Source organism: Petromyzon marinus, chromosome 74, assembly GCF_048934315.1.
Source record: "Petromyzon marinus isolate PM22_M1 ecotype Great Lakes invasive population chromosome 74, UKy_Petmar_22M1.pri1.0, whole genome shotgun sequence".
NCBI lineage: Eukaryota > Metazoa > Chordata > Hyperoartia > Petromyzontiformes > Petromyzontidae > Petromyzon > Petromyzon marinus.
In genome coordinates this window covers 13,114,019-13,137,910 of record NC_133740.1, presented here as the reverse complement: position 1 = coordinate 13,137,910, position 23,892 = coordinate 13,114,019, and the positions used below count along the sequence as shown (strand labels likewise).

The 23,892-nt window shown below is 54.8% G+C and overlaps 2 protein-coding genes across 2 annotated transcripts; one reads left to right on the top strand and one right to left on the bottom strand.

Annotated features, from left to right (window-relative positions):
• Nucleotides 1-722: 722 nt before the first annotated feature.
• RPS5 (ribosomal protein S5) lies at nucleotides 723-10,544 on the bottom strand. Its single transcript, XM_032980774.2, has 6 exons — nucleotides 10,420-10,544; nucleotides 5,728-5,833; nucleotides 4,074-4,283; nucleotides 3,064-3,192; nucleotides 1,574-1,672; nucleotides 723-827 (listed from the first exon to the last, which is right to left on the bottom strand). Exons 2-6 carry the CDS (start codon nucleotides 5,830-5,832, stop codon nucleotides 759-761), a joined length of 612 nt encoding a protein of 203 aa, XP_032836665.1. The 5' UTR covers nucleotide 5,833; nucleotides 10,420-10,544; the 3' UTR covers nucleotides 723-758.
• Nucleotides 10,545-13,785: 3,241 nt separating this feature from the next.
• Nucleotides 13,786-22,375, top strand: LOC116958259 (uncharacterized). Its single transcript, XM_032980785.2, has 3 exons — nucleotides 13,786-14,162; nucleotides 15,954-16,140; nucleotides 18,502-22,375. The coding sequence occupies exons 1-3, from the start codon at nucleotides 14,092-14,094 to the stop codon at nucleotides 19,288-19,290; spliced, it is 1,047 nt and encodes a 348-aa protein (XP_032836676.2). The 5' UTR covers nucleotides 13,786-14,091; the 3' UTR covers nucleotides 19,291-22,375.
• Nucleotides 22,376-23,892: the final 1,517 nt, after the last annotated feature.

Genomic DNA, 23,892 nt, shown 5'->3' with positions numbered 1-23,892 from the left:
ACTGGCATGTCTGAACCGGGCCAGCACGAGGAAGGGGGGGTGGGGGTTCCTCGCACGTTTTACAGTCTGTTTCAATAGCCAGAACCAGACCATGACCGCCTTCACAGGATGCACCGATATTCTTGGTTCTTTCGGCAGTCACGTTGAAGGGAAACAATAAAATACATATAAAATAACATTCTCACGACGTTTCGACTGTAACACAGTCATCAGGGTGTGAATAATGTCATGTTTATTACTTTACCGAAAGAACCGAGAATATGAATTACTGCAGTCACGAAAGCTTTAAATCAAAATTTAAGATGTGCCGAATCTGGCTTGGGACCAAGATAATGTCATGTTTATTACGTTCGTCGAGATTAGCTGGGCAGAATTGGGTCAAACTTAGCCCGCCTTTTCACCCAGGAAATTGGAGAGCAGGGTTGTTGCTGACCTCATAATAAAACTCACAACAACGTGCAAATGGCATTCAGCACGCTGGGGATGCAGGATTACCGCAACAGCTACACAAGCGTCTTAACTGCGCCGCGCCTTGAGCAGCGCCGTGTGGCTGCCACAGTAGGGGGGAAAAAAACCAAACTCCTACGCAGCGCCGGACTGCCTTGGCACGGCCTTGATCCAGCTCGGCTGCGTCATTCTAGAACGGGGATAAACTCAAGTTTTTAGACCCTGAGTAGGGGAGGATCGGGGAGATGTGAACGAAAGACACGGGAGGCTGTATCTGCAGGAACCATGTTTATTGGGTTTCCGTGGGGGACTCAGCGGTTGGACTTGGCCACACGCTCCAGCTCATCTTTCTTCTTGATGGCGTACGAGTTGGAAGAGCCCTGCGCGCGAACACACGACGACATGGGTTACGCACACAAAAAAAATACCCCATGTAGACATACAGCAGGCTGCTGCTGGGGCAAGTGCCGTTAGCGGTGAGTGGCACACCTATGAAGCCCGGCAAAGCACACGACAGGGTGGTGTGGTCAGACCCAACGCCTGGCCCCCTTTGTCTCCCCAGTGCGGATGCTTACACACCGCAACAAAGGTACTAAAAGTTCAGGCCGTGTCAAACAAACGGAGAAGGCCCGTGACCGGTACAGACGGTCGTCATCGACGTTTGCCACGTGTGGGAATTTAATTCCGGTTGCCGGATTCGACAGGCGGTGAACTAACCGAAAAGACGGGACGCTGGGTGGCGAGTTATGATGGCGAGCGGTGATTGTAGTGGCGAGCCCTTGGCGGCCTTGATGAGCAGGTCTGCTATACACTGGGTGGCGAGTGTAGCGGTGGTGGCGAGTGTAGTGGTGAATGGTGGTGAGCCCTTGGCGGCGTTGATGATCACATCTGCTATACACTGGGTGGCGAGTGTAGTGGTGGCGAGTGTAGTGGTGAATGGTGGTGGTGAGACCTTGGCGGCGTTGATGATCACATCTGCGATACACTGGGTGGCGAGTGTAGTGGTGGTGAGTGTAGTGGTGAATGGTGGTGGTGAGCCCTTGGCGGCGTTGATGATCACATCTGCGATACATTGGGTGGCGAGTGTAGTGGTGGCGAGTGTAGTGGTGAATGGTGGTGGTGAGACCTTGGCAGCGTTGATGAGCTCATCAGCGAGGCACTCCGCGATCGTCTTGATGTTCCTGAATGCGGCCTCGCGCGCTCCCGTGCACAGCAGCCAGATCGCCTGCAACGTTACACACAACAAACACGCGTCACACACAACAAACACGCTACAACACACACGTTATACACAACACGCGTCACACACGCACCACATACGTTACAACACACGCGTTACACACAACACGCGTCACACACACACCACATACGTTACAACACACGCGTTATACACAACACGCGTCACACACACACCACATACGTTACAACACACGCGTTATACACAACACGCGTCACACACACACCACACACGTTACAACACACGCGTTACACACAACACGCTTTACACACACACCGCACACGTTACAACACACGCGTTACACACAACAAACACGCTTTACACACACACCACATACGTTACAACACACGCGTTACACACAACACACACGCGTCACACACACACCGCATACGTTACAACACACGCGTTACACACAACAAACACGCTTTACACACACACCACATACGTTACAACACACGCGTTACACACAACACACACGCGTCACACACAACACAGGCGTCACATACAACACAACACACGCGTCACACACAACACAGGCGTCACACACAACACAACACACGCGTCACGCACAGCACACGCGTCACATACACCACATACGCGTTACAACACACGCGTGACACACACCACATACACACGCGTTACACACAACCGTGCGTTACACACACATGTTACAACACACGCGTTACACACAATACACAGCATCCAGATAGCCTGGGCACACAGCAATCGTTATACACAATACGCACCACAAAAACACCTGGGAGTAGACATAATACAGCACAACCGTGATATACATACATACATCGGTTGTAGCTGATTGACCCTGCAGGGGGGGGGGAGGGTGAGTAGGAGTGTAGGTGTATAATTGTGTGGAGTTGTACTGAGTGGAGTAGGGTTGAGTATTGTATTAGTATAGTGTAGCAGTGGAGAGACCTGGTTGAGGGGAGAGACGTGTAAGTGACCCAGTGCAGTAGCACTGCATGCACTGTGGCATTGGGTGTAGTATTGGGTACTGCATCAGTATCGTGTAGTATCTGTGTGAATTAGCAGTGTAGCAGTGGACAGACCTGGTGGTCCCTGTGGAGGGACCACCAGGTCTGTCCACTGCTACAATACCACAGCGCATGCAGTAGCACTGCATGCGCTGTGGTATTGAGTGGTGTAAGATCTGGGTACTGCATAAGTATCGTGCAGTGTCTGTGCGAGTCAGCAGTGTAGCAGTGGACAGACCTGGTTGTCCCTGCGAAGGGGAGAGACGTGTGTGTGTGACCCAGTGCAGTAGCACTGCATGCGCTGTGGCATCGAGTGGTGTAAGATCTGGGTACTGCATCAGTATCGTGCAGTGTCTGTGCGAGTCGGCAGTGTAGCAGTGGACGGACCTGGTTGACCCTGCGAAGAGGAGAGACGTCCACCGCCTGTCGCCGCACGGTTCCCGCGCGGCCGATACGAGTGGAGTCCTCACGCGGGCCGCTGTTAATGATGGCGTTCACCAGCACCTGCAGCGGGTTCTATGAAGCCAAAGACACAGATCCCCCGTGTAGCCTTAACACTGTTGGGGCAAGGGCTGTTAGCGAGCACCCGTGAAGGCCGGCACCGTGGCACACGAGGCGGTGGGTGGCCAGCACCAAGCCCGGCCGCCTTTGTCTCCCTCATGCCGATGCCCACACATCACACCGGGCACTCATTTGAGTGCCGAGTCGAACTTGGGGAGGGCCCGGGACCGGTTCAGATAACCGTCACCGGTGTTTGGCCGTGAGCGGGAACCGAACCCGACTCGCAAGGTTCGTAGCGCTGACCGCTACACCAGCTCTACGTACGCAAACAAGACAAAGATCATCCAATACAGCCTTAGCAGACTGTTGGGGCCGGGTGCCATTCGCGAGCAGCAGCAGCAGCATCACCAATGAAGGCCGGCACCGTGGCGCACGAAGGGATAGGGTGGCCAGCAGCACGCCCGGCCGCCTTTGTCTCCCACGTCGTATTGTTTACGACGCACCGCACCAAGGTACTCGTTTGAGGCCGTACGCGTGTTGAACTTCCTTCACGCCGTACAGGGCCAACCGTGCTTATCGGGGGGGGCGGGGGTGAGGGGAAGGACAAAACTAAACTAAACACACGACGCGGTTCGAAATAAAATTAGTTTTCCGGGCCGAGTCTATCCAGGGGAGGGCCCAGGGCCGGTGAAGATAATCGCCACCGGCGTCGGTGGCCGTAAGGGGGGCAATCGAAGCCGGGTCGCCCGGGTTCGTAGCGCAGCTAGACACAGAGCGAGAGCTCCCCGCCCACCCCCCCCCCCCCCCAACGTGGTCCACAAAGGTGTTGGGGAAAGCGCAACTCGCAAGGAAGTCACCCTGGTCATCATCGGTGAGGACGGTGGGGGTTAACTCACCTCGCCGGTGAGGAGGTGGATGATCTCGAAGGCGTGCTTGACGATACGCACGGTCATCAGCTTCTTGCCGTTGTTGCGTCCGTGCATCATCATGGAGTTGGTGAGGCGCTCCACGATGGGGCATTGTGCCTTGCGGAACCGCTTGGCGGCGTAGCGGCCGGAGCTGTGGGGCAAGTACTTTGCATACTTCTCCTTCACGGCCACGTAGTCCTGTACACGGACACGTGTACACGTGCACACGTGCACACACACATGCTTGGTATTGCTTCCCGACGACCACGTGGGCGAGGTACATACACACACGCATTATACGCGAGTCTAACCAGGCTGGATTTGTGTGCGAAGCTCGGAAACAGATACGTTTCCATCGGAATTTTTATCAATTCGGTAGGAAGGGGCCAATGAGATTCTAGGCCAGACGTGGGCAAAGTACGGCCCCGTTGGGCTTTTTAATCCGGCCCGCCGAACCTGTCCAAATATTATTATTATTAAATTAAATTTCACCTTTCTCCTGTAATGCCCCCATTTCACCATTAGATGGCGCACTTTGACCGGGAGTGTGGTAATTGGTTTGGGCGCAGGCCTCGGATGTTTTCATGATGTTTGAACAGCCACGTTACACGACACGTTTTTGTATTGTTCATGTTCGTGCAATTTGTTCAATTGCCTTGCAAATAAATGCTTTGCTACCTGTTAAAGGCCAAATCCTTTCATGTAATGATTTTTAACGCGTCATTTATATTGGTTTACACAAACACTCCGTCCATCCGTTCCTGGCTCGGCCCCTCTGTCAAATTTTAGAACCCATTGTGGCCCGCGAGTCAAAAAATTTGCCCACCCCTGTTCTAGGCTGTATCTTGTGAGCGTACTTCCACCGGTGCAGATGTTATAATAATAATAACATTTTCCCCCTTTTTTCTGGCAACGAAACTGAAACCTTTTTTACGAGGAATCATGTTACTGCATTAACCACAATACTTGAGAAAAGGGGAAAAACCCCTATTATTATATTTTGGTACTGGCAAAGGAGGTCTAATGATGTAGATGCTTACCCCGAGCCCTCATTACTTTGATAGTGGCATTGTCTTTGAGCTGTGTAACGCCTTTTGGCGTCTTCTGGTCTAGCACCAATTGAGACGAGGCTCGAAAGAAAGCCGTCTCTGGTGTGGACCAATCAGTTTCAAGGACAATGCATCATCATATTATCGGTGTTTTCTGTTTGCATTTTGACCACAAGTATTGTGGTTAATGCAAACATGATTCCTCGTAAAAAGGTTTCAGTTTTGTTGCCAGAAATTAAGGGGAAAAAAACCTATTATTGTACTCTGGCACCGGCAGAGGAGGCCTAATGGTGCAGATGTTACACAGTAGAGATCTCCTTGATGGGACAGTTTAACCAGAGAGCATGTCTCTGTGTATCCCCGTCCGTGCGCGTCTGTGTACGCATTTATGCGTACATGTGTTATACTCGACTGTGTGCGTGTCTCTGTGAATCTCTGCGAGACGGTGCCTCTCTGCGTCCTTTGCATCACGTGTGTGTTTCTGTACGTCTTTGTGCGTCTCCAAGTCTGCCTTGCGATTCTCTGCGCGCGTGCCTAAACATCGGTACGGGTCTCCGTGCGTCTCTCCGCGCACGTGTCTTATGAGCGAGCACCTGCAGGGAGATGTCGCTGATCTGCACATCCTCCGTGCTCCAGCGTCCAAACAGTTTAATCTCCGGAGCCTCGGCCACCACAGGAGCCACCTCGAGCTCCGCCATTCTGCACCCACACACGGCAAAACCGTCAGCGTGATATCGATTAACACGGCTGGCCCTCACCCACACACACAACCATCACCCACCGCGCGGCGAGTCCTCGCTTAACGCGTGGCGGTGTTCACACACCGCGTTTTCGCCCCAACGCGGACCACTACAACGCGGAATGCGCACCATGATAACGCGGTTTCTGGCCAGTCGGCCACAAGCTACTTTCTTGAGCTGCACGGCTGGGCGGTACAGTGATACCGACATCGCTACAACCGCGATACGAGACACAGGGCAACCAATGGCATCAAACCCACTATCAACACCAACTCGCCCGCAAGCTCAACCGCTCAGCCCGTCACTAAACCCACTCAGCCCGTCACTAAACCCACTCAGCCCGTCACTAAACCCACTCAGCCTGTCACTAAACCCACTCAGCCTGTCACTAAACCCACTCAGCTCGTCACTAAACCCACTTAGCCTGTCACTAAACCCTGTCACTAAACCCACTCAGCCCGTCACTAAACCCACTCAGCCTGTCACTAAACCCACTCAGCCCGTCACTAAACCCAATCAGCCCGTCACTAAACCCACTCAGCCTGTCACTAAACCCACTCTGCCCGTCACTAAACCCACTCAGCCTGTCACTAAACCCACTCAGCCCGTCACTAAACCCACTCAGCCTGTCACTAAACCCAATCAGCCCGTCACTAAACCCACTCAGCCCGTCACTAAACCCACTCAGCCTGTCACTAAACCCACTCAGCCCGTCACTAAACCCACTCAGCCTGTCACTAAACCCTGTCACTAAACCCACTCAGCCCGTCACTAAACCCACTCAGCCCGTCACTAAATCCACTCAGCCCGTCACTAAACCCACTCTGCCCGTCACTAAACCCACTCAGCCTGTCACTAAACCCACTCAGCCCGTCACTAAACCCACTCAGCCCGTCACTAAACCCACTCAGCCCGTCACTAAACCCACTCTGCCCGTCACTAAACCCACTCAGCCTGTCACTAAACCCAATCAGCCTGTCACTAAACCCACTCAGCCCGTCACTAAACCCACTCAGCCCGTCACTAAACCCACTCTGCCCGTCACTAAACCCACTCAGCCTGTCACTAAACCCACTCAGTCTGTCACTAAACCCACTGTCACTAAACCCACTCAGCCTGTCACTAAACCCACTCAGCCTGTCACTAAACCCACTCAGCCCGTCACTAAACCCACTCAGCCCGTCACTAAACCCACTCAGCCAGTCACTAAACCCACTCAGCCCGTCACTAAACCCACTCAGCCTGTCACTAAACCCACTCAGCCCGTCACTAAACCCACTCAGCCCGTCACTAAACCCACTCAGCCCGTCACTAAACCCACTCAGCCTGCCACTAAACCCACTCAGCCCGTCACTAAACCCACTCAGCCTGTCACTAAACCCACTCAGCCCGTCACTAAACCCGCTCGGCCTGTCACTAAACCCACTCAGCCCGTCACTAAACCCACTCAGCCCGTCACTAAACCCACTCAGCCCGTCACTAAACCCACTCAGCCTGTCACTAAACCCTGTCACTAAACCCACTCAGCCCGTCACTAAACCCACTCAGCCTGTCACTAAACCCTGTCACTAAACCCACTCAGCCCGTCACTAAACCCGCTCAGCCTGTCACTAAACCCACTCAGCCCGTCACTAAACCCGCTCGGCCTGTCACTAAACCCACTCAGCCCGTCACTAAACCCACTCAGCCCGTCACTAAACCCACTCAGCCCGTCACTAAACCCACTCAGCCTGTCACTAAACCCTGTCACTAAACCCACTCAGCCCGTCACTAAACCCACTTGAGCCTGTCACTAAACCCTGTCACTAAACCCACTCAGCCCGTCACTAAACCCACTCAGCCTGTCACTAAACCCACTTAGCCTGTCACTAAACCCGCTCAGCCTGTCACTAAACCCACTCAGCCTGTCACTAAACCCACTCAGACCGTCACTAAACCCACTCAGCCCGTCACTAAACCCACTCAGCCTGTCACTAAACCCACTCAGCCCGTCACTAAACCCACTCAGCCTGTCACTAAACCCGCTCGGCCTGTCACTAAACCCACTCAGCCATGCATTCACTCACGAGCTCGCCCACTTGTATGCTCACCCGCTCGCCAACTCACCCGTTCACTCAGCAGCTTTACTATCAAAATTGCTCGCCGACTCGCCCACCAACTCACGAAATCGCTAGCTCACTCACCAGTCTCAATTCACCAATAATTTCATGTTGCCAGCCCAAGTCCACTTTCATTATCAATCCGTTCCATGTCCTACTCGTGCCTCAGTGAAATTCCAAGCATACCTCTCTGAGCACATCGCAGCCCGTTACATTTTCAGTTCCATATAGGTTTAGAGTTTAATTTGTTTAACCCATGAGACCTCAAAGAGGCAACATCACGGGACCTCCCTTGCCAGTATCAAAATATAAGAATTGGTCTTACCCTTTCTGACAATGAAATAGTTGTGTTAAGATGTTAAAACACCACACAGAAACCTTTTGCAAGGAATGCTGTCCGCATTAACCACATATACTTGTAAACATGCAAACAAAATACATACTCTGGTAGTACATGCATCGTCTTTGCAAGCGATTGGTCCTTGCAAAAGGTTTCAGTTTGGTGTTTTAACATATTTTTACAGTTTGGTGTTTTAACATCTTAACCAATGTTTCATTGCCAGGATGAGCCAGAATAATGCCACAGAGTGACCCAGGGCATCAGTGTGTCAGTAGGGGGTGGGGTGGGTGGTGTGATTGGTACGCATAATCCCAGCCGAGGAAATTGACAATTCTTGTTATAGTCTACTGTGAGTTATATACAGGATGCTTGAAAAATGTTAACACTTATATGGGACTATCTTGATTTATATGGGACTATCGTTTTTAATGGAAAAAAGAACGAATAACTCTAACATAACAAATGTAAAACATTATTGTGGTTTTCACACCTGATGATGATTGCTTGTGTTGCAGTCGAAACGTCGTGAGAATTTTATTGTTTTATATTTTTTATTATTTTATTGTTTCCCCTTCTACGTGGTGGTGACTTTACCGAAAGAACCAAGAATATGAATCCCTGCAGTCACGAAAGCTTTAAATAAAAAATGTAATGTCAACAGCTTCAAAAAGTCAACGAGTATCCACTTGTTCGCCATCGTTGTCAACGCGTGCCCAGAATATTCTCCAGGTGGTCCTCTCCCAGAGACCGTAGTGTTGTGGCCGAAACGTCGTGAGAATTTTATCGCGTTATTTTACTAATGTATTATTTTATTCTCATTCTACGTGACTTTACCGAAAGAACCAATGAAGATGATTGGCGCATCGTGTTGCAAATTCTCAAGACGTGTTAAAAAAAAATTTAAGCACCCTCTATACTCCCGGTTCTACACCGTACGCCCCCCCCCCGCCCCCCCCATCGCCGTTAGCAACACGCCTGGACCACCAAATGCGAGACAACCCCCACGGGCGAAGGAGCTCTCCATCCAGCGGGTGGATTGACGATATGCGTGTGTGGGGGGCATTTCTATGCAAGTCCCAATGCTGGTTGTAGCCACGTCCGCTAAACACTTTCCGCACTGCAGCTTAAGGAACAATCCCCGTGTAGCCCCCCACACTCTCGGCTGTCCGGGGCAAGTGCTTTGTTCGCGAGCGCCACAATAAAGGCTTACGGGATGTGATTGCTTGGTGGTGGTTTGGCCAACACCAACCACGCCCGGCCGCCTTTGTCTCCCCCGTGCTAGCGGTCAACGACACCGCACCAGGTACTCGCGTGAGGGGGAGGGATGGTGTCGCACTCGTGAAGGAGGGCCATGGTCTAATCTCCACCGACGATAGCTAGCACGTTGTGTGGGAATGGCCATCTGCTGTACCAGCGCTCCCCCACGCTACGCTAACACGACCCGGTGTTGTGCTGTACTCCTCCGCCACGTCTATGGCTCTGCCGCAGTGGGTGCAGCTTTAAAAGTGTTGGTCGAACGGGTGCCTTGCAACGCTGCAACCCAACGCAACTTTGCCGCGCGCCTCAACTCGCGGACCTAACAATACAAGCAACCCCAGCGCGCGTTATAGGGATGAACAACAATTTAGTAGTTGGCCGAGTCTCAAGCAAAACGGCGGTGAGGCCCGTTGTGTCCGTGTAAAACGTGACACGAGATAAAACGTTACGATATCGCCCCCGACTGCGTGAGGGTTCGTAACAGAAAACTTGGTAAAAATAAATAACTTACCACCCGGCCAAATCCAAACACACACACACCAATACGATAAGCTACGTGTCGGGAGGAGACGGCAACTTGATACTCTTTTAACTTTTAATTGTAAAAGGGACCAGGCCCGAGACACAGCCTGGGCCTAGCTCGGGCTCCGCGCGGCCTTCTCGCCACCACCACCACCACCACCCCCACCACCCCCGTGGTAGTCGCCAGTCCGCCACAGCCCTCGCCTCCCTCGTCTCTTCGCTCCCTCGCTCGGTGGAACCGAGGGAGCGCGGCGGGGATCACGAGGAAGGGAGAGCGAGGGGCGATCACGCGCGAGCGGTGCGACACGCGGAGCGAAGCGGCCGTACCTGCACGTCGCCTCGTCTTGAGAGAGGGAAAGAGAGAAAGGGCGACGGGGTTTCCCTGGGCCAGGGCGCAGGGGCGCGTGACGTCACCGCGCACGGCTTTACGTCCTGCCGCGCGTCCGTTGCGCGATGACGTTACCCGCGCACGGTTCACGCCGCGGCGCGCGTCCGTGTGTGATGACGTCACCACGCACGGCTCACGTCGCGCGGCTGTGCGTGATGACGTCACCACGCACGGCTCACGTCGCGCGGCTGTGCGTGATGACGTCACTGCGCAAGGTAAATCGCGGGGGGGGGGGTTTAATGCGCAATGACATTTAGAATGGGACCTTTTTGCCAGTATCAAAGTATATATAAAATATAACAATAGGCGTTAACCCTTTCTGGGAAAACAACAGCGGGTGTTGAGATATTAAAAAATGTATATTGTAGCATTAAGGAATCAAGTACGCGGAAAATGCAAAAAAAACATGCTCTGCTGACAATGTTATTTTGTATTCTTAGCTCTTTCGGTAAAGTCACGTTGAAGGGAAACAATAAAATAATTATATATATAAAACAATAAAAATTCTCACGACGTTTCGACCATAATACAAACGGTCATCATCAGGTGTGAAAACCAACGGCAAGAAACATTTGAAAGAAGTGGCGGTTTGTATTAATTTATTTTTAAACGTCAGCACCACGGACAGCGATTTGGCAGTTTGTTTAGAAGGACGAGTCCATCTATGTTCTGAAAAGAGGAGGGGGGAGACGAAAAATTAATGTACGCTGTCTGAAAGCCACCGTAAGCGTGAACAATCAATTAAGACCTGAAATGGTTTATCAAATCCTTCCAATGATTGCTAAGCCAGAATCCATCTTCTCGGTTGAAATTGTCTCTGTGCTTGTATATGTGGATAGCCTCATGAACGAATCTCTCATGGTAGCCAGATGGCTTACAAAGAACCTCTGTCTTGGAAAAGTCAATGTCACGTGAGCCTACTGAATTATAACAATGATCTGCCACGGCCGAGGTGTTGGTCCTACCGTGTTTAAGGTCTCCTTTGTGTTCACGAATGCGGTCCGAGACATGGCGTTTGGTTTCTCCAATGTAACTACTACCACAGAGGAAACTTAGTTTGTAGACACCAGGGTACTGTATGTCCGGAATCACATCTTTTACAGACGGAACGAGATCACGGATTTTATGTAATGTGTTGAAACGGACCTGGATCTTGTGTTTATTCAAGATTTTGGAGATCTTTTTTGTGATCCCCGCAATGTAGGGTAAAGTGATGGTTTTGAAAGGCCCCTCAAGAGGGTCCTTCTTCATGGTTTGAGTGATAGCTTTGCGGATTGTATAGTCGGAGTAACCATTAGCCTTAAGAGCTTGGTGTACGTGCTTGAGTTCACTGCCTATGTGTTCCTGGTCGGATATGCATTGGGCTCTATGGTACAGAGTCTTGATGAGAGAATTATTCTGTGATGGATGGTGGTGGGAATCCGGTTTCAGATAAGCATCCGTATGGGTAGCTTTCCTGTAGACAGAGTGGCTCATTGAACCATCAGGTCTCTTTTTTATTAGGACATCCAAAAAAGGTAGCTTGGCATCTTTTTCGATTTCCATGGTAAATCTGATGGCTGGGTTTATGGAATTGATGTGGTCGAAGAATTTGTCTAAAGCAGGCCGGCCATGTGGCCAGATGACAAAAGTGGCATCCATGTACCTCTTCCATAAGGTTGGGCGCAGAGTGACAGTCTGGATGGCGTCAGTCTCAAATTTCTCCATGAAAATGTTGGCTACAACTGGAGATAGGGGGGAGCCCATTGGGGTGCCCTCAGTTTGTTTGTAGAAAGTTCCATTCCAAGTGAAGTATGTATTGGTTAAGCAGTGTCTCACCAGGGGGGGTACCTAAGTGTTTAGTCCTTGATGAACCAAGTCTTCAATGATTGCGATGGTGTCAGGTACAGGAACTTTGGTGAATAAGGAAACTACATGAAAATTGACAAGCAGTTCGTCTGGGAACAGGGAAATACCCGTGATTGTCGATACCAGGTGAGTAGAATTTTGTACCGCAGAGGTGGTTTTTCCAGTGAAAGGCCGCAGGATTTCAGACAGAAAACGAGCCAGTTTGTAGGTGGGGGAGTTGATAGTAGAGACGATGGGACGAAGGGGTGTATCCCTGCAGTCACGAAAGCTTTAAATCAAAATTTGTTGTATTGCCATCCTTATTTATTCATACTTTGATACTGGTAAAAAAAGTCCAATTTACTAGCTGCTGTAGTTGTTGTAGTAGTTCGGAGTTAGAATGATGGCTTTCATCTGAGTTGTCTTGTGGTTGTTGTTGTTTGACTTGCATCCCACTGGGATTTTTGCACACAGCGTTGGTGGTGTACGGTGCTTTTTACGGAAGATTTTTTGCTGTTTATTTCCTGGATTTTTCTGTTTTGCGCAGTCACAACACATAGTCACTTTAAGATGTTTTCTTGTTCATGTTTTGGTTTTTTGTTTGTTTGTGGCTGCACCCGATTCAAGAGCCGAATGGCTCACAGGGCTATACCAAATTAATAAAACTGAACAAAAAATGAAATGAAACTGCTCACCCCGAGCCTATGCATAATGCTCTGATCGCGCATTGCCTTAATGTACTGTTCGCCTTTAGGCGATTCCGTCACCTCTGCAGTCAAGGTTTTAATGTTAATTTAGCGATTTGACAACAATAAAGCATATTCTTTGGATCTTTCGGTAAAGTCACGTGCATAGGTTCAAAGACAATAACGCACTCCTCCTCCCCGAATCCTATAGAACGGCCGATATTTTGTATAGGTTCAAAGGATATATTATTTTACTTGAACCTATCTTTCGTGATTTAAAGCTTTCCTGACTGCAGGGATTCATATTATTGGTTCTTTCGGTAAAGTCACCACGTAGAAGGGAAACAATACAATAATGAAAATAAACACAATACAATTCTCACGACGTTTCGGCCACAACGCAAGCAGCCGTCTTCAGGCGAAGAAACAGAACTGTCGGAAAGACAGCGCTCCAATTTCCGACAGTTCTGTTTCTTCACCTGAAGACGGCTGCTTGCGTTGTGGCCGAAACGTCGTGATAATTGAATTTTATGTTGTATTTTTATTATTTAATTATTTCATGTCTACGTGACTTTACCGATAGACACAAAGAATATGAATTCTTGCAGTCACGAAGGATTTAAGTCAAAACAAGAAAGCAGTCAATATTTTAATTAAGATTTGAAGTTTCAGTCAACATTTTAACTATTAAAAATTTCCCGCCATTTTGGGGGGTGGGGACGAGAGAGGGGCGGGGTGAAAAAACCCGTCACGCCGTCGACGCGGTTACGTTACGCCGCCCGACGTCACGCCGCCGACGCGGTGACGTCACGCCGCCGACGCGTCGACCCGTCCGCGCTCGACGCGGTGACGTCGCACGTTTCCTTCTCACCCCCCCTCCCTCTCTCTCTACGCGATGACGTCCACCGGGGTGGATGGGCGGGCTGTGGGCGGGGCACGTTTGGGGGTGCCCACGTGACCCCGGGGTGAGGGAGAAGAAGCCCCGCGCGGCCGCCATCTTAGTCAAGGCGTTCGTGAGGCCCCCGCGGTTTTCCCGCGCAAGGCGGGCGGGAGGGGGGCGCCCCCCACAAAATAAAAAAGTAAAATCCCGGCTCCAGGATGCCCACGACGTGCGCGGCGTTCGGCTGCAAGTCCGTGGTAAGCAAGAACAACGACATCAGCTTCCACAGGTGAGCGTTGCGTGGACCGCGCGCCTTAGGCGACGGTGGGGGGGGGGTCTTTACGCGCGCGGTCTAAACGCCGTTGCGCGTGCGTGAGGAACGGCGCGAGATTTCAGGAGGAGGGGGGGGAATCGCCCGAAACGTCGGGCCCATTCGTTCGTTGTGTTCATTTTTTTTTAAACTTCGAGCGCCGCGCGGTGTTGTTGAGGTGAATTGTGTGTGGAGTCGGTGGCGCGTACGCGCGTGTGTGTGCGTGTCTGTGTGTGTGTCTGTGTGTGTGTGTACCTCGCTCACAGCACTTGCCCCCAGCAGCTCGTTGAGGCTATACGGGGGATCTTTGTGGGCGTGTGGTGGTGGTGGCGCGCGTGCGTGGTTGTGGCGGGGTTTGCGTTGGGAAGTGTCACTGAGGGAGCGGTGGCGCAGTGGTTAGCGCACCGCGGAGAGCGACTCGAGAGTTCGATTCCCGCTCAGGATGCCGACTGTTTGAACTCGGGTCGTGGGCCTCTCCCCTAGGTCGACTCGGCCCTCAAATGAGTATAACCCGGTGCTGTGTGTGTAGTGAACATCGCCACTGGGGGGAGACAAAGGCGGCCGGGCGTGGTTGCTGGCCACCCACCCCCCCTCGTGTGCCACAGTGCCGGTAGCCTTCATAGCTGCTGCTGCTACTCGCTAACAGCACTTGCCGCAGCAGTCTGCTACACGGGGGATCTTTGTCTTTGGTGGCTAACAGCTGTGAAGCTACGGGGGGGGGGCTTACTACGTGGTGAGCGGCGGAGTGCGCGAGTGGTCATCAATCGAGTGGCCGGGTGAGCGGGTGGGCGAGCGAGTGGCCGGGTGAGCGAGTAGGTAGGCGAGCGAGTGGGTGGTGGGTGAGCGAGTGGGTGAGCGGGTGGGTGGGTGAGCGAGTGGGTGAGCGGGTGGGTGGGTGAGCGAGTGGGTGGGCGAGTGGGTGAGCGGGTGGGTGGGTGAGCGAGTGGGTGGGCGGGTGAGCGAGCGGGCGAGCGGGCGAGCGGGCGGGCGAGTGGGTGGATGAGCGAGTGAGTGGGCGGGTGGATGCGTGAGCGAATGAGTGGGTGAGCGAGCGGGTGGATGGGCGAGCGAGCGGTTGGGCGGGCGAGCTTCCGAAGTGAACGATGGGTGACGATGATTCGGACGAGTGAGAGATGTGCGTGGGGCGAGAGGGGCGCCAGAGGTAACGGTCCCCACCCTGGCAACATCCCCTTGGTGCAAGGGAGTCACAAAGTGTGGCGGTGCACAACGCGGCGGGCTGCAACACCGCTGTGTGTAGGTGTGTGTGTAGGGGTGTGTGTGTAGGTGTGTGTGTGTAGGTTCGATTCCCGCTCACGGCCAACACCAGTGACGATTATCTGAACCGGTCCCGGGCCTCCCCTAGGTCGACTCAGCCTCAAATGAGTACCTGGGGCGGTGTGTAAAGGCGGTCGGGCGTGGTGCTGGCCACCCACCCCCTCGTGTACCGTTCCGGCCTTCATAGGTGCTCGCTAACAGCACTTGCCCCTACAGTCTGTTAAGGCTATACGGGGGATCTTTGTCTTGTGTGTAGGTGTGTGTAGGTGTGCGTACGTGTGTGTGCGTACGTGTCTGTGCGTACGTGGGGAGCGGTGGTGTAGCGGTTAGCTCTAACGCTGAGCTCCGAACCTGGCGACTTCCCCTGTCCACAGCCAACACCAAGTGACGATTATCCGAACCGGTCCTGGGCCTCCCCTAGGTCGACTCACGACTCAAATGAGTAACCTGTTGCGGCGTGTGAACATCACCTCCCCTCCACCACGACCCCCCAAGGTTCCCGCTGGACCCGCTGCGGCGCAGGGAGTGGGTGCGTCGCGTGCGGCGGATCAACTTCGTGCCGAGCCGCCACACCTCGCTGTGCTCCAAGCACTTCCACAGCTCGTGCTTTGACCGTACGGGGCAGACGACGCGGCTCCGCGACAACTCCCTCCCCTCCATCTTCAGCTTCCCCAAGTACACGGTGAGTCGTCCGTGAGCACACGTGTCGTCCGTGAGCGTGTCGTCTGTGAGAGTGTCGTCTGTGTGAGCACGCGTGTCGTCTGTGAGAGTGTCGTCTGTGAGAGTGTCGTCTGTGAGAGTGTCGTCTGTGAGAGTGTCGTCTGTGAGAGTGTCGTCTGTGAGAGTGTCGTCTGTGAGAGTGTCGTCTGTGAGAGTGTCGTCTGTGAGAGTGTCGTCTGTGAGAGTGTCATCTGTGAGCGTGTCGTCTGTGTGAGCACGCGTGTTGTCTGTGAGAGTGTCGTCTGTGAGAGTGTCGTCTGTGAGAGTGTCGTCTGTGAGCACGCGTGTCGTCTGCGTGTCGTCTGTGTGTGTCGTCTGTGAGCGCGTGTCTGCGCGTGCGTCTCCAAGTGTCTCTGCACAGAAGCATACACAGACAACAACAACCGCCATTCACCATGAAGTGCCGGTGACGTCACCACGGCGCTTGTACCAGGCTATGTGCACTTTAGGGCCAAGCCGAGTGCGATATTTTGCACGAACTTGAGTGAAGGTGGAGGGGTCACTGGGCCCCCCACACCCGTCCAGAGCCCCCGTTTGGCCGCTGCGGTGGCTATGAGCTCCATGAGAGATTTAGCGTTCCTTCCGTGTCATTGCTCACGTCCACGGTGTTACCGTCCGGCACCACACAGACAAAGACCCCCCGTGTAGCCCGAACAGACTGTTGGGGCAAAATGCTGTTAACGGGCACCTATGAAGCCTGGTACGGCACGTGACGGGGGGTGGGTGGCCAGCATCACGCCCGGCCGTCTTTGTCTCCCCAGTGGAGATGTTTACTCAACACCGCACCAGGTACTCATTTGAGGCTGCGTCGACCTAGGGGAGGCCCAGGACCGGTTCAGATAATCGTCACTGGTGTTGGTCGTGAGCGGGAATCGAACCCGGGTCGCCGGGTTTCTAAGCGCACCGTAGCGCTAACCGCTGCAGCACCTCTCTCCACTCGCTTGTGCACGCATAGACACACAGACATAGAGACAGGGACGCACAGACAAAGAGACACAGAGACACACGGACACAGGGACATACACAGACACACAGAGACGCCCAGACACACACAGAGACGCCCAGACACACAGAGACACACAGACTCACAGAGAGGCCCAGACGCACAGAGACACACAGAGACGCACAGACACACAGAGACGCACAGACACACAGAGACGCACAGACACACAAAGACGCACAGACGCACAGAGACACACAGACACACAGAGACGCACAGACACACAGACACACAGACGCACAGACACACAGACACACACACAGAGACAGAGACGCACAGACAAACACAGAGACACACAGACAGACACAGAGACACACAGACACACAGAGACGCACAGACGCACAGACACACAGACAGACACAGAGACACACAGAGACGCACAGACACACAGACACACACAGACACACAGGGACACACAGACAGACACAGAGACACACAGACACACAGAGACGCACAGACACACAGGAACAGACAGACACACAGAGACGCACAGACACAGAGACGCACAGACACACACAGACAGACACAGAGACGCACAGACATAGGGACGCACAGACACACATAGAGACGCACAGACACACAGTGACGCACAGACACAGAGACGCATAGACATACAGTGACACACAGAGACACCCAGACACAGGGACGCACAGAGACACACAGACAGACACACAGAAACGCACAGACACACAGGGACGCACAGACACACAGAGACACACAGAGACGGACACACAAAGAGACGGACAGACACAGAGACACCCAGACACAGGGACGCACAGACACACACAGGGACACACAGACACACAGAGACGCCCAGACACAGAGACGCACAGACATACAGAGACACAGAGACGCACACGCAGACACAGAGACGCACAGACAGACACAGTGACGCACAGACACACAGACACAGTGACGCACAGACACATAGACGCATAGACACAGAGACGCACAGACACACAGAGACGCACAGACACACAGAGACGCACAGACAGACACAGAAACACACAGACAGACACAGAGACGCCCAGACACACACAGAGACGCCCAGACACACAGTGACGCACACACACACACAGTGACGCACAGACAGACACAGAGACACCCAGACACAGGGACGCACAGACAGACAGACACACAGAGAGACAGACACAGAGACACCCAGACACAGGGACGCACAGACACACAGTGACACACAGACAGACATAGAGACACCCAGACACAGGGACGCACAGACACACACAGAGACGCACAGACAGACACAGAGACGCACAGACACACAGAGACCACCCCACGTAGCCTCCGTCTCTCTCTCTCCTCCAGGCCTCCACCTCCCGACGGCGACTCAAGAAAAAGAAGCTGCAGCTGCAACTGCAGCAGCAGCAGGAGGAGGAGGAAGAATCACAGTCCCAGCCGCCACCGCAGTTACAGCCGCTGTCTCAGGAGCAGGAGCAGCAGTATGAGCTGCAGCTACAGCAGCAGCAGCAGCTCCAGCAGCTGCTGCTGCTGGAACAGCCGCAGCCGCAGCTGCTGGACCCGCAGCTGCAGCAGCCGCAGCCGGGAGATGGCGCCGACCCCGCCGCCGACTCCGCCGCCGACCCCGCCGCCGCCGCGTCCCCTCACCCCAAGCGGCGGCGCCGGCGCGTCAAGCTCCTGGACGACGGCTCTGTCGCCGGCGAGCTGGCCACCTTCGTCAACGCCACGCACTTCATGCCGAGCCCCGGCCACGACGGCCACGACGGCCGCGACGGCGACTCGCCGGCCGACGCCGCCGGCGCCCCGAGCCGGGCGAGCGCCGTGGCGACGGTGGGGCGCCTCCTGTCGGTGGCGGGCGTGTGCGCCCCGCCGGCGCCTCGCGGCGTCGGCCTCGAGCACAACTACTCGCTGGGGACGCCCGGCGTGGCCAAGCGCAAGATCGTGCGGCTCGAGGAGGAGCTGGAGGGGGCGCGGCGCAAGCTGAAGCTGTGCCGGCAGCGCGCCCGCCGGGCCGAGCGCCGCTGGCGCGACCTCCGTGAACTCGTCGAGGAGCTGCAGGCCAAGGAGCTGCTGCCCAGCGGGAGGGCGAGCACCATCCTGCAGAGGGCGCTGACGGACATCTCCCTCACCATGTAGGGCGGCGGCGACGGCGGCGCCGGCGATTTCCCCGTTACAGCCTTGACAGATTGTTGGGGCGAGCGCTGTTAGCGAGCAGCAGCAGCAGCACCCCTACGAAGGCCGGCGCTGCGGCACACGAGGGGGGCGGGGTGGGCCAGCACCACGCCCGGCCGCCTTTGTCTCCCCCGGTGGCGATGTTTTACTGCACGTCGCACCAGATACTCATTTGAGGCCGAGCCGACCTAGGGGGAGGAGGCACCAGCACCGGTTCAGATAATCGTCAGCGGTGGTGTTCGTGGTGGCCGTGAGCGGGAATCGAACCCTGGTCGGCGGGTTCGCAGCGCTAAGGGGCTATCCATTTCGTACGTATGGAGGGGGGAGGGGGGGGGAGTGAACCCAAATGCGTTCGCTTGCGTATGGGGGGGGTCTACTGACAAGGTGCGTACGCATCGGAAACGGTGGGGGGGGGGGGGGGGTGGTGTTGAAGGATAACAATTTGTCTACATTGGCCTTCAAATGAGCCACAGTCCAGTTTCTTCAGCTGTACCACCGTGCGAAGTGGGCCTGTGGGAGAGGTGTCACCTGACTGCGGCTATCACGCAGCTCAGCAGTGAGTCTGACATCGTCTGGCAGGCCCGCCCCGCCATGGATCACCGCACATCCTTCAATCTGGCCTCACTGAGGACTGCCGCTGGCTCGAGGTTTTCGCTGCCGCGGTGATCCGTGTTAGTGCCGCTGCTGCTGCCGCTGCTGCTGCCCGGACTTCGGTACTGACTCTGGTCTGAACATGGGGCTGCTGTCACAGCAGATGTTCGCCGAGTTTGTGTTTTTAAGATCACAATAGACGTTTAAATCTCGACTGCCGGAATTCATATTCTTTGGGTGTTTCGGTAAAGTCACGTAGATAGCTTCAAAGAAAATAATAGATCCTTTGAACCGACACAAAATATCGGCCGTTCTGTAGGATTATGGGGGGTTGGGGGCGTGCGTCAAGCGAACGTACGCGGGGGTTTGGAACGGGGGGGAGGGGTCAAATTTCGACAGATTTTTGCGTACGTACTAAATGGGTGGCCCCTAACCGCTACGCTACTGCTCCCGACGTACACAAGTACGCACGCACGCGCACCAACTCATGTACGGCGTAGGGCGTGCGTGTCCACAGTACACACACACACTCACGTACGGCAAGTCCTCGCTTAAGCTGTGTTCGCACTGGTTAGCGGCGTTCGCTGTAACGCGCTTCTGCCATTTGGGAACGCCTTTTTGCACAACGCGGGGCGCCCGCCGTCGTGACGCTTGGGCGAGCGGCGTTGTGACGCGGGGCCAGCGGCGTTGTGACGCGGGGCGAGCGGTGTTGTGACGCGGGGCGAGCGGTGTTGTAAACGAACCCCGTTGTAACGCGGGACGTTCGAACCACACTTTATCATCGTTACATCATTTATGGGGAAATTGTTTTCGCTTAGCGGGGCACTTTCCAGGAACTCGCACGTTAAACGAGGACTCGCTGTGCGCACGCACGCACTCCAATACACGCACACACGCCAGTACACACACACACGCACGCCAGTACACACACACACGCACGCCAGTACACACACGCACGCCAGTACACGCACGCACGCGCCAGTACACACGCGCACGCTAGCACACACACGCGCCAGTACACACACACACACACGCCAGTACACACGCACGCACCAGTACACACGCACGCCAGTACACACACGCACGCCAGTACACACACGCACGCCAGCACACACACGCACGCCAGCACACACACACACGCCAGCACACACACGCCAGGACACACACGCACGCCAGTACACACACACACCAGTACACACACACCAGTACACACACGCACGCCAGTACACACGCACACACAAGCACGCCAGTACACACGCATGCACCAGTACACACACACGCATGCACTCTCACGTGTACGCAGAGTACCATGTACATATGATGATACAACCCTTTGTTAATCTACTGCCGGACGAAGGCCTTTTCCCAGTCGTGTCGGTCGTAGTAGGGTGGGGGGGGGGCTGTTTGACCATACTTCACCACGTTGGGTCAGCGCGGGTCGGTGAAGAAGTGGTGGGTAGGCTATCGGTTCGGACACCTCTCTTCATAGCCCCGGGCCCGCGGGTGAATTGAACTCGCACGCCAGTACATGCACGCCAGTACACGCACACGCGCACGCCAGTACACGTACACGCACACACGCACGCCAGTACACGCACACGCACGCCAGTACACGCACACCAGTACACACACACGCGCACGCCAGTACACGCACACACGCACGCCAGTACACGCACACACGCACGCCAGTACACGCACACGCACGCCAGTACACGCACACGCGCAAGCCAGTACACGCACACGCACGCCAGTACACGCACACGCACGCCAGTACACACGCACACCAGTACACGCACACGCACACACGCCCGCCAGTACACACACACGCCAGTACACACGCCCGCCAGTACACACACACGCCAGTACACACACACGCCAGTACACACACACGCCAGTACACACACGCACACACGCCCGCCAGTACACACACACGCCAGTACACACACACGCACACACGCACGCCAGTACACACGCCAGTACACACGCCCGCCAGTACACACACGCCAGTACACACGCCAGTACACACACGCACACACGCACGCCAGTACACACACACGCACACACGCCCGCCAGTACACACACACGCACACACGCCCGCCAGTACACACACACGCCAGTACACACACACGCACACACGCACACACGCCCGCCAGTACACACGCACACCCGGAGGGGTCTGCGCTCGGGACGGCCGCGGACGGCTCGCTCCCCCCCCCCCCCCCGCGGTCGCGGCAACACAGCAGCTCCACGCGAACGTTCGGTTCATATTGGATCGTCCTTAAGGGGGGGGGGGGGGGGGGCGGGAGCGGCGAGTTGGCCGCTACGACCTTCCCCCGCGTGACCTGATGGGATGACCCGTCAACGTATTCCGGACGCTCATTCGTTCGGCTCGAAGCGTTTTGAAATATTGCGTCGGGTATTTTTTTTTTGTTCAATAAAATAGCGCCCCCCACCACCACCACCACCACTGAGCTGGGGTCCCGTCTCCTGTGGCGGCGGCGTCGGCTATCCGGCGCGGCTTCGCGGTGTTTTGCTGTGCGTGCGGCGCGAAAGAAGTTGAACACGCAACACAAAGATCCCCCACCACCACCCCCAACTGAGCTGTGTAACTCTTTTGTTCACAAGCGACCCAGGCCAACGCAAATGATAGCAGCTCAACGCTGTGTCGGCTGATGATGATGATGATCATCGTCGTCGTCGTCATCGCGTGGCAATGTCTAGCAGAATGCAGGCCGTGTAGCCTGTTACAGACTGTCGGGGCAAGTGCTGTTAGCGAGCAGCACCGATGAAGGCTACCGGCACTGTGGGTGGGTGGCCAGCACCACGCCCGGCCGCCTTTGTCTCCCCGGTGGCGATGTTTTACTACGCACCGCACCGGGTACTCAATTTGAGGCCGAGCAGACCTGGGGGAGGCCCAGGACCGGTTCGGATAATCGTCACCGGTGTTGGCCGTGAGCGGGAATCGAACTCGGGTCGCCGGGGTTCGTAGCGCTCGCCGCTGCTGCGCCGGCGCTCCCCCTCCGCACGCTCGCTCGCGTGCGTCGGCGGCAAGTGCTTCCCCGCCCCCCGCCGTGCGTCGTCCACAGCGGTCTAGGACCGACTTTGCAGCCTTCATTTTTATGAAGCTCCGGGAACAATTCCTGCAGCCCATTCGGGACGGTCCGACGGCCGTGTCGACGGCGAATCCCGTCCCTGCACGTGCCCATCGATGCGCGGGGAGCGGCGGCCGCTGCAGCGAGCGCACCGAGCTCTGGCCCCCGCTCCAGAACATCAACGCTGCGTGCAAACATCGGCCCCGGGGAGACAAAGGCGGCCGGGCGTGGTTCTGGGCACACACATCCCACCCCCTTCGTGTGGCGAGCCGGCCTTCAAAGGTGCTCCCTAACAGCAATTGCCCCAACAGTCTGCTACAGGCTGTATGGGGGATCTTTGTTCTTATGTACACCTGTGTATGCTAGTGTGTGTGTGTGCATGACCGGCTCCGGTTTAACAGCAGAAGTCTCCGAATCAATCGAGCAGGATTATCTTTTCATCGGTTGCGTAACGCTGTGTGGAAGCTACCTGGTCTGTCGCTCCGCACGAAGCTTCAGGTCTTCTCGGCCACGGTCATTCCCTCCCTTCTCTTCGCTTGCGAAACGTGGACCCCCTTAATGGTAAATCTTCGCCGGTTAAAACATTTAGGTTGGCCTGCCTACGATCCCTCCTGGGTTTAACCAGGCTGGATTGTGAGAGGAGCTCACAAATCCTTGAAAGTCCCATCGGTGAGCTCTTCCGGCAGGCAAGGCTGCGTTGGCTGGGCCATGTACAGTGAGGGAAAAAAGTATTTGATCCCCTGCTGATTTTGTACGTTTGCCCATTGACAAAGAAATGATCAGTCTATAATTTTAATAGGTTCATTTGAACAGTGATAGACAGAATAACAAAATATCCAGAAAAACGCATGTCAAAATTTTTATAAATTGATTTGCATTTTAA

Excerpts from the sequence above, each read along its gene's own strand:
- RPS5 (XM_032980774.2), bottom strand. The coding sequence starts at position 5,832 with ATGGCGGAGCTCGAGGTGGCTCCTGTGGTGGCCGAGGCTCCGGAGATT. Across the intron at positions 3,193-4,073 it reads TCCACCTCCTCACCGGCGAG|AACCCGCTGCAGGTGCTGGT; the intron begins GTGAGTTAACCC and ends TTGGCTTCATAG. Across the intron at positions 828-1,573 it reads AGCTCATCAACGCTGCCAAG|GGCTCTTCCAACTCGTACGC; the intron begins GTCTCACCACCA and ends GTTCGCGCGCAG.
- LOC116958259 (XM_032980785.2), top strand. The coding sequence starts at position 14,092 with ATGCCCACGACGTGCGCGGCGTTCGGCTGCAAGTCCGTGGTAAGCAAG. Across the intron at positions 14,163-15,953 it reads AACGACATCAGCTTCCACAG|GTTCCCGCTGGACCCGCTGC; the intron begins GTGAGCGTTGCG and ends CGACCCCCCAAG. Across the intron at positions 16,141-18,501 it reads TCAGCTTCCCCAAGTACACG|GCCTCCACCTCCCGACGGCG; the intron begins GTGAGTCGTCCG and ends TCTCTCCTCCAG.